General features: G+C 40.6%; 1 protein-coding gene across 6 annotated transcripts in view; it reads right to left on the bottom strand.

Annotated features, from left to right (window-relative positions):
- MCM6 (minichromosome maintenance complex component 6) overlaps positions 1-14,532 on the bottom strand; it is a 54,375-nt gene that overhangs the window by 29,451 nt on the left and 10,392 nt on the right. For all 6 annotated transcript variants that reach the window (XR_014830557.1, XR_014830554.1, XR_014830555.1 and 3 more), the window contains exons 5-10: positions 13,943-14,108; positions 13,527-13,672; positions 11,503-11,653; positions 7,096-7,237; positions 1,759-1,900; positions 971-1,078 (exon numbers count right to left, since the gene is read on the bottom strand). Coding sequence is in view for 2 of the 6 variants with exons in the window: in XM_021075844.2 (XP_020931503.1) it covers positions 971-1,078; positions 1,759-1,900; positions 7,096-7,237; positions 11,503-11,653; positions 13,527-13,672; positions 13,943-14,108 (855 nt within the window). In the remaining 4 variants the exon portion in view is untranslated. The remainder of the gene's footprint in view (positions 1-970; positions 1,079-1,758; positions 1,901-7,095; positions 7,238-11,502; positions 11,654-13,526; positions 13,673-13,942; positions 14,109-14,532) is intronic.

The following is a 14,532-nucleotide window of genomic DNA, read 5'->3' as shown; positions in this document are numbered from 1 at the left end:
GTCTGCAATCTACACCACAGCTCATGGCAACGCTGGATTGTTAACCCACTGAGCAAGGGCAGGGATCGAACCCACAACCTCATGGTTCCCAGTCAGATTCATTAACCACTGCGCCACGACGGGAACTCCAAATGTACACACCCTTTAAGCAATTTCTTATTAAGAATAAGTAATTTCTTATTAAGAAATTACTTTGCAGCGAGGTATGGGAAAATGTGTCTAAGGACATTTATTATAATATCATTTAGAATACAAAAGGCTGGAAATAACTTAAATGTCACTGTATAAGAGCCTACTAAGCCAAAATGGGATATATACAATTGAAAATCATGCAGTAATAAAAAAACTAAAGTGGATCTAACATGTACTGGTATAGAAAGATTACCAAAATAAAATGATGGAATTTAATGAGCAAGCAACAAAACTGTATGTTTATTACGCTTATTCATGATAAAACATTCCTAAGAGGGGCACAAAGTCAGCAGAAACTTCTGAGTATCTACTGGTGCTGGAAGCTGTAGGGGAAGATTTCTCTTTTTAACTTCTATTTTAAAGTACTGCTTATGTTTTTCTTAACTGACCATATTGCTTTTATTCTTAAAGTTTGGCTTCTCTCTAATGCTAGTTACAATACTGTATTTACTATTTTCATTTAAATAATCTGTTGACTTTCATCATTTTGGTTACAAATGGAAGTACCCTTTATCAAAGACTATAGAAGCTCTGTGGAAATTGTGAAAGTACTAAAAATTTCACTAGTACTTCTACTTTGCGTCATAGCAATAATTTTCACAGTACCGTAAACAGCACCTATAATTTGGATTAATAATTCTCAGGGCTGTGTCTTCCATTTCAATAAACACCATTTCTTGTTGAAGTAATGCATTTTATTCAAGTGACCATCTCTAGATCTACATTAATCTACAAGGCAAAGGCACCATGCAGTGTTAACAGAAGTGGACACACAAACCTTCACTCCTGCTTTAGTGATGGAGATGGTCTGTTGTTCCATAGCTTCATGAATAGCAACTTGATCCCGCACATCCATCTTATCAAATTCGTCAATACAACATACACCCTGTAACCAAACAAATATAGCTTAAGAAACTCTTTCAGATGTCAAATGGCAAGGAAACTCCTATCAGAGACCTTTCCAGTCTCTAAATAACAAAGATAGATTAAGTAAGCAATACTAATTTCTCCTACTAGAGTAAGACAGTACAAAAGATCTCAGAGCTAGAAGGAACCATATGTTTTTGACCCATTTAAACTAAGCAAAACTAGATACATAGTTACTGACTGAACTTTTACTCATTATCAAAACCAGTCTCAAAATATCCTAGGTCATCTCAGTATTGATTTTAGGCTGGGGAAGTGAAGAGCAAAGTTGGAACATATTACTATTAATAAGTATGTATAACTAGTTTATACGCATTCATAGGTCTAACGGATCTGTAACTAACACATGTGAAATGCAACAGATATACTCAGATGTGTCAATCTAAAAAGATAAAATGATAAATACTAGTTATAGCAAACACAAAAGCTTAAAACAGGCAATTCATTCTAGAGAAGTTCAGAAAGCGCTGATTAATGACGACAATCTCAATTATATTCTGGACTAATAAAACCATGAATTACCTACTAAAACTGCTTTAAAAAAAAAAACAAAACCCTTAATAGAAACTTATAAGCCTTTATTGATAGGGTACTGGATATTTTGATGTCTTTATATCCAAGAAGGTAAAATGCTCTTACATTATCAGCCAGCATCAAAGCTCCAGCCTCAATGACAAACTCATGAGATTCTTCATCTCTCACAACAGCTGCTGTTAAGCCAGCAGCACTGGACGCTTTGCCACTGGTGTAGACAGCTCTGGGACTGAATTCCTCCACATGCCTGTTCAAGGTTATCATAATAGTTAATAAATATATGACTATAAATTATCCTTTTCAGGAATATCATCTAGTAGGGTTTATGGCAAGTAAGAATTTATTTACATTTATTTATTTTAGGGCTGCACTTGTGGCATATTGAAATTCCCAGGCTAAGGGTCAAATCGGAGCTATAGCTGCCACCCTATGCTACAGCCATAGCAACACAGAATCTGAGCCACATCTATGACCTACACCACAGCTCGGGGCAACAACAGAACTTTAACCCACTGAGCAAGACCAGGGATTGAACCTACATCTTCATGGATACTAGTCAGGTCTGTAACCTGCTGAGCCACAACAGGAAGGAACTCCCAAGAATTCACATTTCTTAACTTGGAGTTCCCGCTGTGGCTCAGCAGGTAGCGAACCCGACTAGCATCCATGAGGACGTAGGTTCTATCCCTGGCCTCACTTAGTGAGTTAAGGATCTGGCGTTGCCATGAGCTGTGGTGTAGGTGGCAGATGTGGCTCAGATCCTATATTGCTGTGGCCCTGGTATAGGCCAGTGGCTACAGCACTGACTGGACCCCTAGCCTGGGAACCTCCACACACCACGGGTACAGCCCTAAAAAGACAAAAAGTCAAAAAAAAAAAAAAAAAAAAAAAAGGAAAAATTTCTTAACTAACATTTGAAAGAGTCATTAAAAAAAAAAAAGCAATTCATAAAGACATATACCACAGACCAAATAAAAAACCTTTTCTCCTTTGGTCTTTTAAATAGGTTAAATCTATTCCTATCAGGTGGAAGATAAAGTTCACACATGACAAAAAACATCAGTCATAAACAGCTGAGCAACAATATCAGAAGGCCTTGCACTTAAAAAAAAAAATGAAAACAGAACTAGATGTGAGATTTATTCAAAAAAGGCAAAACTAGTTTAACATCAAAGAATCAACAATATACACTTTTTTAATAAAGGATAAGAACTATCTCAATACATGCAGAAAAAGCATATGATGAAATCCAACACAGATTTTACGAGTCTCTCTAGAACAGAAGAAACTTTTCCTCAATCTGATAAAGGGCATCTATGAAAACCCACAGCTAACATTACACTTAACAGTAAAAGGCTGAATGCTTGCCCCCTAAGAGGAGGAACAAAACATGGGGGTCTGCTCTTGCTATCTATTCAACCTTATACTGAAAGGTCCAGCCAGGACAATTAAGCAAGAAAAGAAAAAGGTACCTAGATTTGAAAGGAAGGAGTTCCTGTTGTGGTGCAGCAGAAATGAATCCAACCAGGAACCATGAGGTTGGGGGCTCAATCCCTGGCCTCAATCAGTGGGTTAAGGATCAGGGGTTGTAGTGAGCTGTGGTGTAGGTTGCAGATGTGGCTTGGATCCCACGTTGCTGTGGCTGTGGCGTAGGCTGGCCGGTGTAGCTCTGATTTGACCCCTAGCCGGGAAACCTCCATATGTCACAGGTGTGACCCAAAAAGGCAAAAAAAGAAAAAAAGAAAACCTATCTCTGCATAGACAGAAGCAAACGGCTGAGTGGGGCAAATGCTCTTGTTGTCAGGTCATATGAACATGGACTTCAGCATGAATGACCAGACACAATAGAGAGGAAATAAATGTCCCCTCCCCGGGGGCGGGGGAGGAATAAGGGGAAGTATATCTGTATGATACAACTGTGTGTGTGTGTGTGTGTGTGTGTGTGTGTGTGTGTGTGTTGAAATATGGCAAAAGAGGATGGTGCATTGTAATCTCCTCAAAAAAAGAGAACTATCATGATTTGCAGTTAACATCATCTTGTAGACAAAAAAAATCCTATGGAATCCACTAAAAATGTCAAAACTAATAAATCAGTTCCAACGTTTCAAAATAAAAGAAAACCAATAATCGATTGTGTTTCTAAACACTTGGAATGAACAACTCAAAAATGAAACTTAAAAAACAGCTTCATTTATAAGAGCATTAAAATAGAATGAAATACTTAGGAAATACCCCATGTTCATGGATTGAAAGACCAAATTATTGTTAAAAAGCAAATACGCCTCAATTTGATCTAAAGATTCAATGCAATCCCTATTGATATCACACTTAACTTCCTTGTAGAAACTGGTAAGTTGATACTAAAATTTATGTGGAAACTCAAGGGACCCAGAATAGCCAAAACAATCTGGCAGATGAATAGAGAGATGGATGACTCACACTTCTTGATTCTAAAACTTATCACAGAAGTAATAATAATCAACATAGGGTAATAGTGGCCTAAGAACAGACATAGAGATTAATAAAATGTAACTAAGAGTCCAGAGATAAGTCCTCAGTTTTATGGTCAAGGGATTTTCTTTTTTTTTTTTTTTTTGTCTTTTTTTGCTATTTCTTTGGGCCGCTCCCGCGGCATATGAAGGTTCCCAGGCTAGGGGTCCAACTGGAGCTGTAGCCACTGGCCTACGCCAGAGCCACAGCAACGCAGGATCCGAGCCGAGTCTGCAACCTGCACCACAACTCACTGCAACGCAGGATCCTTAACCCACTGAGCAAGGGCAGGGACCGAACCCGCAACCTCATGGTTCCTAGTCGGATTGTTAACCACCGCGCCACGACGGGAACTCCCTGGTCAAGGGATTTTCAACAAAAGTGACAAAACATTTCAATGAAGTGAAAGAACACTCTTGATTTGGAGGCAACTGGCTAGCCACATGAAAAATAAAGTTGCACTCTTACTTTACACCATATACAAAAATTAACTCAAAATGGATTAAGGATCTAAATTTAGGAGAATTAAATAAACAAGAGGAGTTCCCGTCATGGCTCAGAGGTTAATGAATCCAACTAGTATCCACAAGGACACGGGTTTGATCCCTGACCTTGCTCAGTGGGTTAAGGATATGGTGTTGCCATGAGCTGTGGTGTAGGTTGCAGACGTGGCTCAGATCCAGTGTTGCTATGGCTGTGGTGTAGGCCAGCAGCTACAGCTCCAATTCCACCTATAGCCCGGGAACCTCCATATGCTACAGGTGCAACCCTAAAAAGACAAAAAATAAGAATAAAAATAGAAGAATAATAAAAGAAACAGAAGTAAGGATTTGAACAGATATATTGTGACTTGAACAGATATTGTAAATACAGCATTATTTACAATAGACCAAAGGTGAAAAAAACTCAAATGTCCATTGACAGATGAATAGATAAACAAAAAGTATTAAACACATACGATGAAGTATTATTCAATCTTAAAAAGGAAGGAAATTCTGAGACATTCCACAACTCGGCTACCTGTCTGGATGCTGCTAGATTAAGACAACACACATGCACAAACACAACCACAGCAACAAGAACATTTTGAGGAGTTCCCATTGTGGAGCAGTGGTTAACGAATCCGACTAGGAACCATGAGGTTGCGGGTTCGATCCCTGCCCTTGCTCAGTGGGTTAACGATCCTGCGTTGCCGTGAGCTGTAGTGTAGGCTGCAGACTCGGCTTGGATCCTGCGTTGCTGTGGGTCTGGTGTAGGCCGGTGGCTACAGCTCTGATTGGACCCCTAGCCTGGGAACCTCCATGTGCCGAGGGAGCGGCCCAAGAAAGAGCAAAAAGACAAAAAAAAAGAACATTTTGAGTAGGTGCTCAAAAACTGGTTGCTATTATCTTGACCTTTAAGTTTATTAAAAGTCTAAAAGTAAGTACTTACTATACTTTCTAAAAATAAGCAAAAATTGGAGTTCCCGTCGTGGCACAGTGATTAACGAATCCGACTAGGAACCATGAGGTTGCGGGTTCGGTCCCTGCCCTTGCTCAGTGGGTTAACGATCCGGCGTTGCCGTGAGCTGTGGTGTAGGTTGCAGACACGGCTCGGATCCCGCGTTGCTGTGGCTCTGGCGTAGGCCAGTGGCTACAGCTCCGACTGGCCCCCTAGCCTGGGAACCTCCATATGCCGAGGGAGTGGCCCAAGAAACAGCTAAAAAGACAAAAAATAAAATAAAAATAAAAATAAGCAAAAATTGCTAAAGTAGTGTTATATTAAATTTAGCATAAAATGTCTCATCTTTATAGTACTGCTTTTGTAAAGGTTGTCTTGTTTAAGAACCTTAAAGATGTTTGTATTCTTTTGTGTGTGTGTATGTGTGCTTTCTAGGGCTGCACGGCAGCATGTGGAAGTTTCCAGGCCAGGGGTTAAATCGGAGCTAAAGCTGCCAGTCTATGACACAGCTATAGCAATGCAGGATCCGAGCTGCGTCTGTGACCTACACCGAAGCTCTCGGCAATGCCAGATCCCCGACCCACTGCAAGGCCAGGGATCAAACCCATGTCTTCAAAAATACTAGTCAGATTCATTTCCGCTATGCCACAACAGGAACTCCAAGATGTTTTGTTTTGTTTTTGCTTTTTTTGGGCTTCACTTGCAGCATATGGAGATAACCAGGCTAGGGGTCAAATCAAAGCCACAGCTGCCAGCCTATACCACAGCCACAGCAACGCAGGATTTGAGCTGCATCTGCAACCTACACCACAGCTCACAGCAATGCTGGATCCTTAATCCAATGAGCGAGGCCAGGGATTGAACCCACAACCTCATGGTTTTTAGTTGGATTCATTTCCACTGTGCCACAATAGGAACTATGATGTTTATATTCTTAATCTCAACAATCCTATGTCTAGGAATTTACCCAAAAGAAAAAAATTAAAATCAAAACTTATACGCACTATGATGTTCACTCTATTAATATCTATAATCATTACCATAAACTACTCTGTTAAACTAATATCAGGCTAGGGAACAGATTTTTTTTTTTTTAAGTTATAATAGACCAACAAAACCCAACACATAAAAACAAAACCCAACAATTGTGAAAATAAACATGGAAAAATATTTAGGGTAAATCAAAATTAAGAATATGCATGCTGTGACTTATAACCATGAAAATATATATATTCATGTATTCAAAGAACTTTATTATACAAAGATTAAAAGAATTCCGTGTGGGACTGGGACTGCACACAATTTTTCCCTATTCCAAAAAAAATGTGTAAAATGTTGTTACATTCTACTTAACAAATTAAGGTGTACTTAATCAAGAGAGTTATATAGTCAACAGTTGTAATTTATACTCTTGCCCTGGTAAAGGCACAATGACTGTATTCTTCATAACACAGAAAGTCTGGAACTATGCATATTGCTTTCTCTGCGCCCCTATCTTAGGCAAACACTTACTTGAGAAACTGGCTCTTAGCTGTACTGGGGTCACCAACAATGCAAACGTTTATGTCCCCTCGAAGAGAGGTCCCTTCCCCTGTTGTTTTTGGAACACCACCAAAGAGCATCAGCAAGACACCTCGTTTTACTTCATCATTGCCTGAAATGAAAACCCAAGGTAATTTGCAACACAAAGTTAAACAATTTCACAGGAAACTACCATGATATATTTACCAATTAAAAGAGCAGAGATAGCAGAAACAAAGCTAAGACTGGAGTAAAAATACCTGGTTTCTAATCTTGGCTCTTGTTCTGTGAACATAAAGTCACCCAATCACCGTCCTAATGTCTTTACCTAATCACAGATGCTGACGCTCACCATCCTAAGAGTCTTTCTTTGTCCATAAAAAGTCCCACCTCTACACAAAGCCTTTCCTAATGTCACAGTCCTCAAACACCTCTCCCCATACACAAACTATGTCCATTACAGCCTACCACATTTACTGGCTCTTTCTAGTGGCAGGTCCTACAATTCTAATCAAGAGTTTAAGGAAATGGGAGCTCCCGTTGTGGCACAGCAGAAACAAATCCAACTAGGAACCATGAGGTTGCAGATTCAATCCCTGGCCTTGATCAGTTGGTTAAGAATCCAGCGTTGCCATGAGCTGTGGTGAACATTGCAGACTTGGCTCGGATCTGGCATGGCTGTGGCTGTGACATAGGCCAGCACCTGTAGCTCCGATTAGACCCCTAGCCTAGGAACCTCCATATGCCACAGGTGCCGCCCTAAAAAGCAAAAAGAAAGAAAAACTACATTTCCAGCCTTTTTTGCCACTAGAATTCAGAAAGCTAACTTGAGAGATGGATTCACATGAGTTACATGGAAAAAGATAAGGTGAGGTATCCTTTTGCTGATGTGATTGTCAACAGAGGAGGGAGGTTCTAAGGTTGATGAGGGAGACACTCCCAGTTGCGGCTGAGGCAGCATGGTCTGGGGGGTCAGTAGCCCATTTTGCAATGTAGTTATAAGAATTCTTTCTGTAATGTTTGCATATGCATGACCAGGTCACTTCGCTATACAGCAGAAATTGACAGAACATTTTAAGTCAACTCAAATAAAATTTTTTAAAATATATTTTTTAAAAAGAATTCTTTCTGGCAATCCAACCAAAGGGCTGTTCTTCTCCTTTGGATACTACAAACTTTCTAATATCCTTTAAAACTTGCTTCCTTTTCCTGGGGGCAGGGGGGAGTGCACCCATGGCATATGGAGGTCCCCAGGCTAGGGGTCCAATCAGAGCTGTAGCCACTGGCCTACGCCACAGCAACATCAGATCCAAGCTGCAATCTACAACCTACACCACAGCTTACAGCAACAGCAGATCTTTCACCCCCAATCGAGGCCAGGAATCAAACCCTCTTCCTCATGGAGCCTAGTCAGGTTTGTTAACCACTGAGCCACAACAGGAACTTCAAAACTTGCTTCCCTTTTTTTTGTGTGTGTGTGTGTGTGTTTTTACCTTTTTGCCTTTTCTAGGGTCGCTCCTGCAGCATATGGAGATTCCCAGGCTAGGGGTCTAATCGGAGGCGTAGCCATTGGCCTACGCCAGAGCCACAGCAATGCGGGATCCGAGCCGTGTCTGCAACCTACACCACAGCTCATGGCAACACCGGATCCTTAACCCACGGAGCAAGGCCAGGGATTGAACCCGCAACCTCATGGTTTCTAGTCGGATTCGTTAACCACTGCGCCACAATGGAATTCCAAAATTTGCTTCCTTTTTAACCCAAATAGATTTTTTTATCTGCACTTAAGAATCCATCTAAAGGATTAAAAAAACTTTAAGACCAGCAGTTTCAGGAAATAGTTTCTTATTCACCCGTGAACTCAGCTCGGATCTGGCGTTGCTGTGGCTGTGGCACAGGCTAGCAGCTGTGGCTCCAATTAGACTCCTAGCCTGGGAACTTCCATATGCCATGGGTGCAGCCCTAAAAAGTAAAATTAAATAAATAAATAAAAATAGTTTAAGGAAATGGTCTATAATTTACTTAGAACAGTGATCCATGGTGAATATAAACACATGCTAATTGAACTGATACGGATTAAATAAGATGCTAAATGTGATTTAAGCTGCTTCTAAGAACAGTTTATACATCTAATATAAGAAGGAAATGTACAATTTAAAAAAGACATCAGATTTTTAGAAATTGTGATACTTAAATAAACATTTTCTGTTTAAATTATGATGATTTTCTGTGAACTCCATCAACAATGTCCTAGGCACATTTCCACAAACACTGCTTAAGAGCAAAAAATTGAAAATCCAAAACCAAAATTCCTCTGACTCACAACCTATATGAAACAAACAAAACTCATGTGGTAGTTTTTAAATAGTACACAAATTCTTTGATAATCCTCATTTCTAGGTGGAGCTTAATTCTCTTCTCCTTAAGTGTGCCTGCACTTAGTAACTTGCTTCCATCAAAGAGCACACAGTGGAAGTGAAGGTATGTAACTTCTAAGAATAGGTTCTGAGAGGCATTTTGCTTCCTCCTTGCTCTGCTCTCTTGGATCGCATGCTCTGGAAGAAGTCAGCTGTTGTGTTGTGAGGACACTCAAACAGCCCAATGGAAGAGATTCGTGTAACAAGAAACCAAGGCTTCCAGCTAACAACCAGCACTAATAGATAAGCAGTGAGTGAGCCCCCTTTTAAGTGGATCATCCTCCAGCCCAAGTCAAGCCGTCCGGTCAAACTCGTCAAAGACTGAGCCAGAACCACCCAGGTTCTCTCTCTCAAATTCCTGACCTCCAGATTGTATGAGAAAATTTAAGCCATTAAGTTTTGTGTAATTTTTTTATGCAGCAAAAGATTAATTCATGGGGGGAATGGAGCAGTATAAAAATTTGACACCTACTCATTATAACAGAGGACACTCTAAAATCTATAAAGAGGATTGGGCTGTGGGATGGAAATCCTGTGAAATCAGATTGTTATGATCATTATACAACTACAGATGTGATACATTCATTTGAGTAATAAAAAAATAAAATAAAATCTATAAAGAGTTATAAACAGAAAGAATTTCAATTCAATTTCATTGACCAAATATTTAACTAGGAAAAAATGCTAAATTTCAATGATTAAAAATATGTATCAAGGAGTTCCTGTCATGGCTCAGTGGTTAACGAATCTGACTAGGAACCATGAGGTTGCGGGTTCGATCCCTGCCCTTGCTCAGTGGGTTAACGATCCAGGTTTGCAGTGACCTGTGGTGTAGGTCGCAGACACAGCTCGGATCCTGCGTTGCTGTGGCTCTGGCGTAGGCTGGCAGCTACAGCTCCGATTCGATCCCTAGCCTGGGAACCTCCATATGCCAGGGGAGCAGCCCAAGAAATGGCAAAAAGACCAAAAAAAAAAAAAAAAATATATATATATATATATATATATATATATCAAGAGAAATTGCCATGATCCTATGAATTCTTGCCATAATTCTAATTAAGTATGGAAGATAATGATGGAACAAAAGTAAAGTATGAGGCCTGAAAATTCAGACATATCCTTTAACACAACAAGGGGATTTTAAAGACAGTGAGCAGCTAGTAACCAAGAGAAAGAAACAAGATCTATACCTTGCACAATACACATAACCAAAAAAACAGAATGAAAACACTCTCCATTGTGAAAATGAAGAAAAACAAGATTAGGATATTAATCTAGCATATTAGGATATATTAAAGACAGTTGTTATAAAGCCAGGAAAAAAAAGACTGACCTCTTTTCTTTTTTAAAAAATTGTGGTAAAATATATACAACATAAAACTACTATTTCAAACAGTTCAGTGGAATTAAGTATATTCACTCTTTTACAACCATCACTGCATCCATTTCTAGAACTTTCCATCATCCCAAACAGAAACTCTATCCATTAAACAAATTCTCTTTCCCCAAGCCACCAGGTAACCCCTTTCTACTCTGTCTCTATGAACTTACCTATTCTAGGTACCTCATTTTAAATGGAATCATCTAGTATCTGTCTTTTTGTAAATGACTTTTTAAGAGTCCTAATTATTTTGGGGAGTTCCCATGGTGGCTCAGTGGTTAACGAATCCGACTAGGAACCATGAGGTTGCAGGATCGATCCCTGGCCTCACTCAAGTGGGTTAAGGATCTGGCGTTGCCATGAGCTGTGGTGTAGGTCGCAGACATGGCTCAGATCTGGCACTGCTGTGGCTCTGGAGTAGGCCAGTGGCTACAGCTCCGATTCAACCCCTAGCCTGGTAACCTTCATATGCTGCAGGTGAGGCCCTAGAAAAGACAAAAAAAAAAAAATTTTTTTAATAGAAAAAAATTAAAAATTTAAAAAATATAATCATTATTTTGATTTCAAGTTTAGACCACAAATGGATAAAAGAACTCTTACCATGTATAGTAGGAAACAGGCTTGTGCAAAGATTGTGGTATAGATTTTTATCTTGACTCATTTCAAACACCTTCTCCCACTCCTTCACAGTCATTTGGTTCTTAATGCTCTCAGCCGTCTGCTCCTCATCTCGGAGCTCTTTTCCTCCAAACTGAATGGTGGAGAAGAAAGGGAAAAAACAGTAGTACAGAAATAGTCAAAATAATGTGAAAGAGAAGAAATGTCAGCACAAATAAAATAAAGCCTGGGAGGTAAACTTCAAAATCTGTTGATTGTAAAGTTTTTTTTTAAAAAAATTCCTAACCAGAAGTTTTCATAGTGGCTCAGCTGAAAGGAATCGGACTAGCATCCATGAGGACATAGGCTTGATCTCTGGCCTCGCTCAGTGGGTTAAGGATCCAGTGCTGCCGTGAGCTGTGGTGTAGCTTGCAGACATGGCTCGGATCTGGTGTTGCTATGTCTGTGGTGTAGTCCAGCAGCTATAATTCCAATTCAACCGCTAGCCTGGGAACCTCTATATGCCATGAGTATGGCCCTATTTTAAAAAACTATTTCCGGGAGTTCCCGTCGTGGCGCAGTGGTTAACGAATCTGACTAGGAACCATGAGGTTGCGGGTTCGGTCCCTGCCCTTACTCAGTGGGTTAACGATCCGGCGTTGCCGTGAGCTGTGGTGTAGGTCACAGACGCAGCTCGGATCCCGCATTGCTGTGGCTCTGGCGTAGGCCAGTGGCTATGGCTCCGATTCGACCCCTAGCCTGGGAACCTTCATATGCCGCAGGGGCGGCCCAAGAAATAGCAAAAAGACAAAAAAAATAAAAAATAAAAAAATAAAAAACTGTTTCTTAACCACTATGGGCTAAGTTTATCAAGACACTGAAGAACTTATCATCTGTCCAGTGAATTAAAAGTAACAAAAAAGCTACCATTTTTTCGTATTGCAATAAATGAATCTAGATACTCAAGAGATGAGCCATAATAAAATGTTAATCACTGATATGAGGATGAAAGAAGTAACAGAGTATTTATTACGTTTCCCTCTCATTTTCCAGTACTAAACTACTGTCCAAACATTTTTTCACTGCTTTCCCATCCTGGACACAAAATCAAGTTCTGAACTATAATACAAGGGATACGTCACTCTCAGAAAGAGTGCTATACTGTACCTTCAGATTACTAAAGTTTTTCTATTTATACTTTCTCAAGGAGCATGAGAGAAAATGAAAAAAAAAACCAAAAACGCTATGGATTATTTGTACCAATGCTTTTTTTTTTTTCTTTTTTTTTTTTTTTGTCTTTTTGTTGTTGTTGTTGTTGTTGCTATTTCTTGGGCCGCTCCCGCGGCATATGGAGGTTCCCAGGCTAGGGGTTGAATCGGAGCTGGAGCCACCGGCCTACGCCAGAGCCACAGCAACGCAGGATCCGAGCCGCATCTGCGACCTACACCACAGCTCACGGCAACGCCGGATCGTTAACCCACTGAGCAAGGGCAGGGACCGAACCCGCAACCTCATGGTTCCTAGTCAGATTCGTTAACCACTGCGCCACGACAGGAACTCCTGTACCAATGCTTTTAAAGTACTCGGTGCTTATGCATGAAAATAAGTAAGATTTTTCTTTAAGGTGGGACAGACAGACACAAAAACATCTGCTTTCAAGAACAAATCTCAACCCACCCCCCTGCCTTTAAAACTGAGTTTCAGAAGATTATAACTTTGTGGCAGCATCAGCAGATGTCTTTCCCAAGCTTTGCTATTCTAAGAATCACCCTTAGGGAGTTCCCGTCATGGCTCAGTGGTTAACGAACCTGACTAGCATCCACGAGGACATGGGTTTGATCCCTGGCCTCACTCAGTGGGTTAAGGATCTGGCATTGCCGTTAGCTGTGGTGTAGGTCACAGATGTGGCTAAGATCCCACGTTGCTCTGGCTGTGGAGTAGTAGATCCTTAGCCTGGGAACCTCCACAGGCCACAGGCATGGCCCTTAAAAGACGAAAGACGAAAGACAAAAAAAAAAAAAACTCACCCTTGGGTTGGTCGGTGCAACACAGCACGCAAGAAAGACCAGCCTATATGAAAGGTCCCTAACACCAAGGGCCCGGAGTCCTCGAATGCCTTCTGTCTCATATCCATCAACACCATTCACACGGGAATTAGTTTCTGCACGTGCTCCTGAAAGATAGAAGGATAGGTTGTTTCACAGTTCAAATATTCAAGGTGCTGTGAATCAAAATTGCTCAGTTAAATGAAACTTATTTAGACTTTGAAATTTTTCAGAACAGTACCTTCTATAGCAAAACCAATTTGTCTTTATTCTCGTCATAGTTCCTTGCTCATCCTCTGATTGGTAGCCAAAAACAAGACAAGGAAGATACAAGAAACCAGATACTCTGTAGGTTAGGTAACCAAGAATTTGTTAAATCTGAGCCACAGATTACTGACCTGGTGTGCTAAGCTTAGACACGTCAGGCACAACAATCAGCGTTCCTGTGAAGTCACACTTATCACCAGCTTGAGCTGACTCCACAGCTTCAGCCCTCAAGATCACTTCTAGGCTGCGGGGGATACTCCCTCGGGGAAGCTCAGCTTGAGTCTCTTGAATACGAACCTGTAACAAAGACAAATGGCCAAGAATGAGAAGTCATCTTTTTCAAATGCCATGCAATCTAAATTAAATGCCACAATTATTGACATATCCTAAATTATCTTACCAGTTTGCAGACTTTTTTTTTTTTTTTTAGGGCCGCACCCACGGCATATGGAGGTTTCCAGGCTAGGGGTCTAATCAGAGCTACAGCTGCCAGCCTACACCACAGCCACAGCCACAGCAACATCAGACCGAGCCACGTCTGTGACCTACACCACAGCTCATGGCAATGCCCAATCCTTAATCCACTGAGCAAGGCCAGGGATTGAACCCACAACCTCATGGTTCCTAGTTGGACTCATTAACCACTGAGCCACAATGGCAACTCCTACATACTTCTGACATGTGCCAACATTCATCTTAAAAATTCTCTACCAGGAGTTCC

Source organism: Sus scrofa, chromosome 15 (assembly GCF_054392235.1).
Source record: "Sus scrofa isolate SSC_HxYL_T2T_F1_AM1 chromosome 15, Sscrofa_HxYL_maternal_Yorkshire_Landrace_v2.0, whole genome shotgun sequence".
Taxonomy (NCBI): Eukaryota; Metazoa; Chordata; class Mammalia; order Artiodactyla; family Suidae; genus Sus; species Sus scrofa.
Note: the sequence above shows the minus strand (reverse complement) of the source record. Positions and strands in the feature narration are given on the sequence as shown.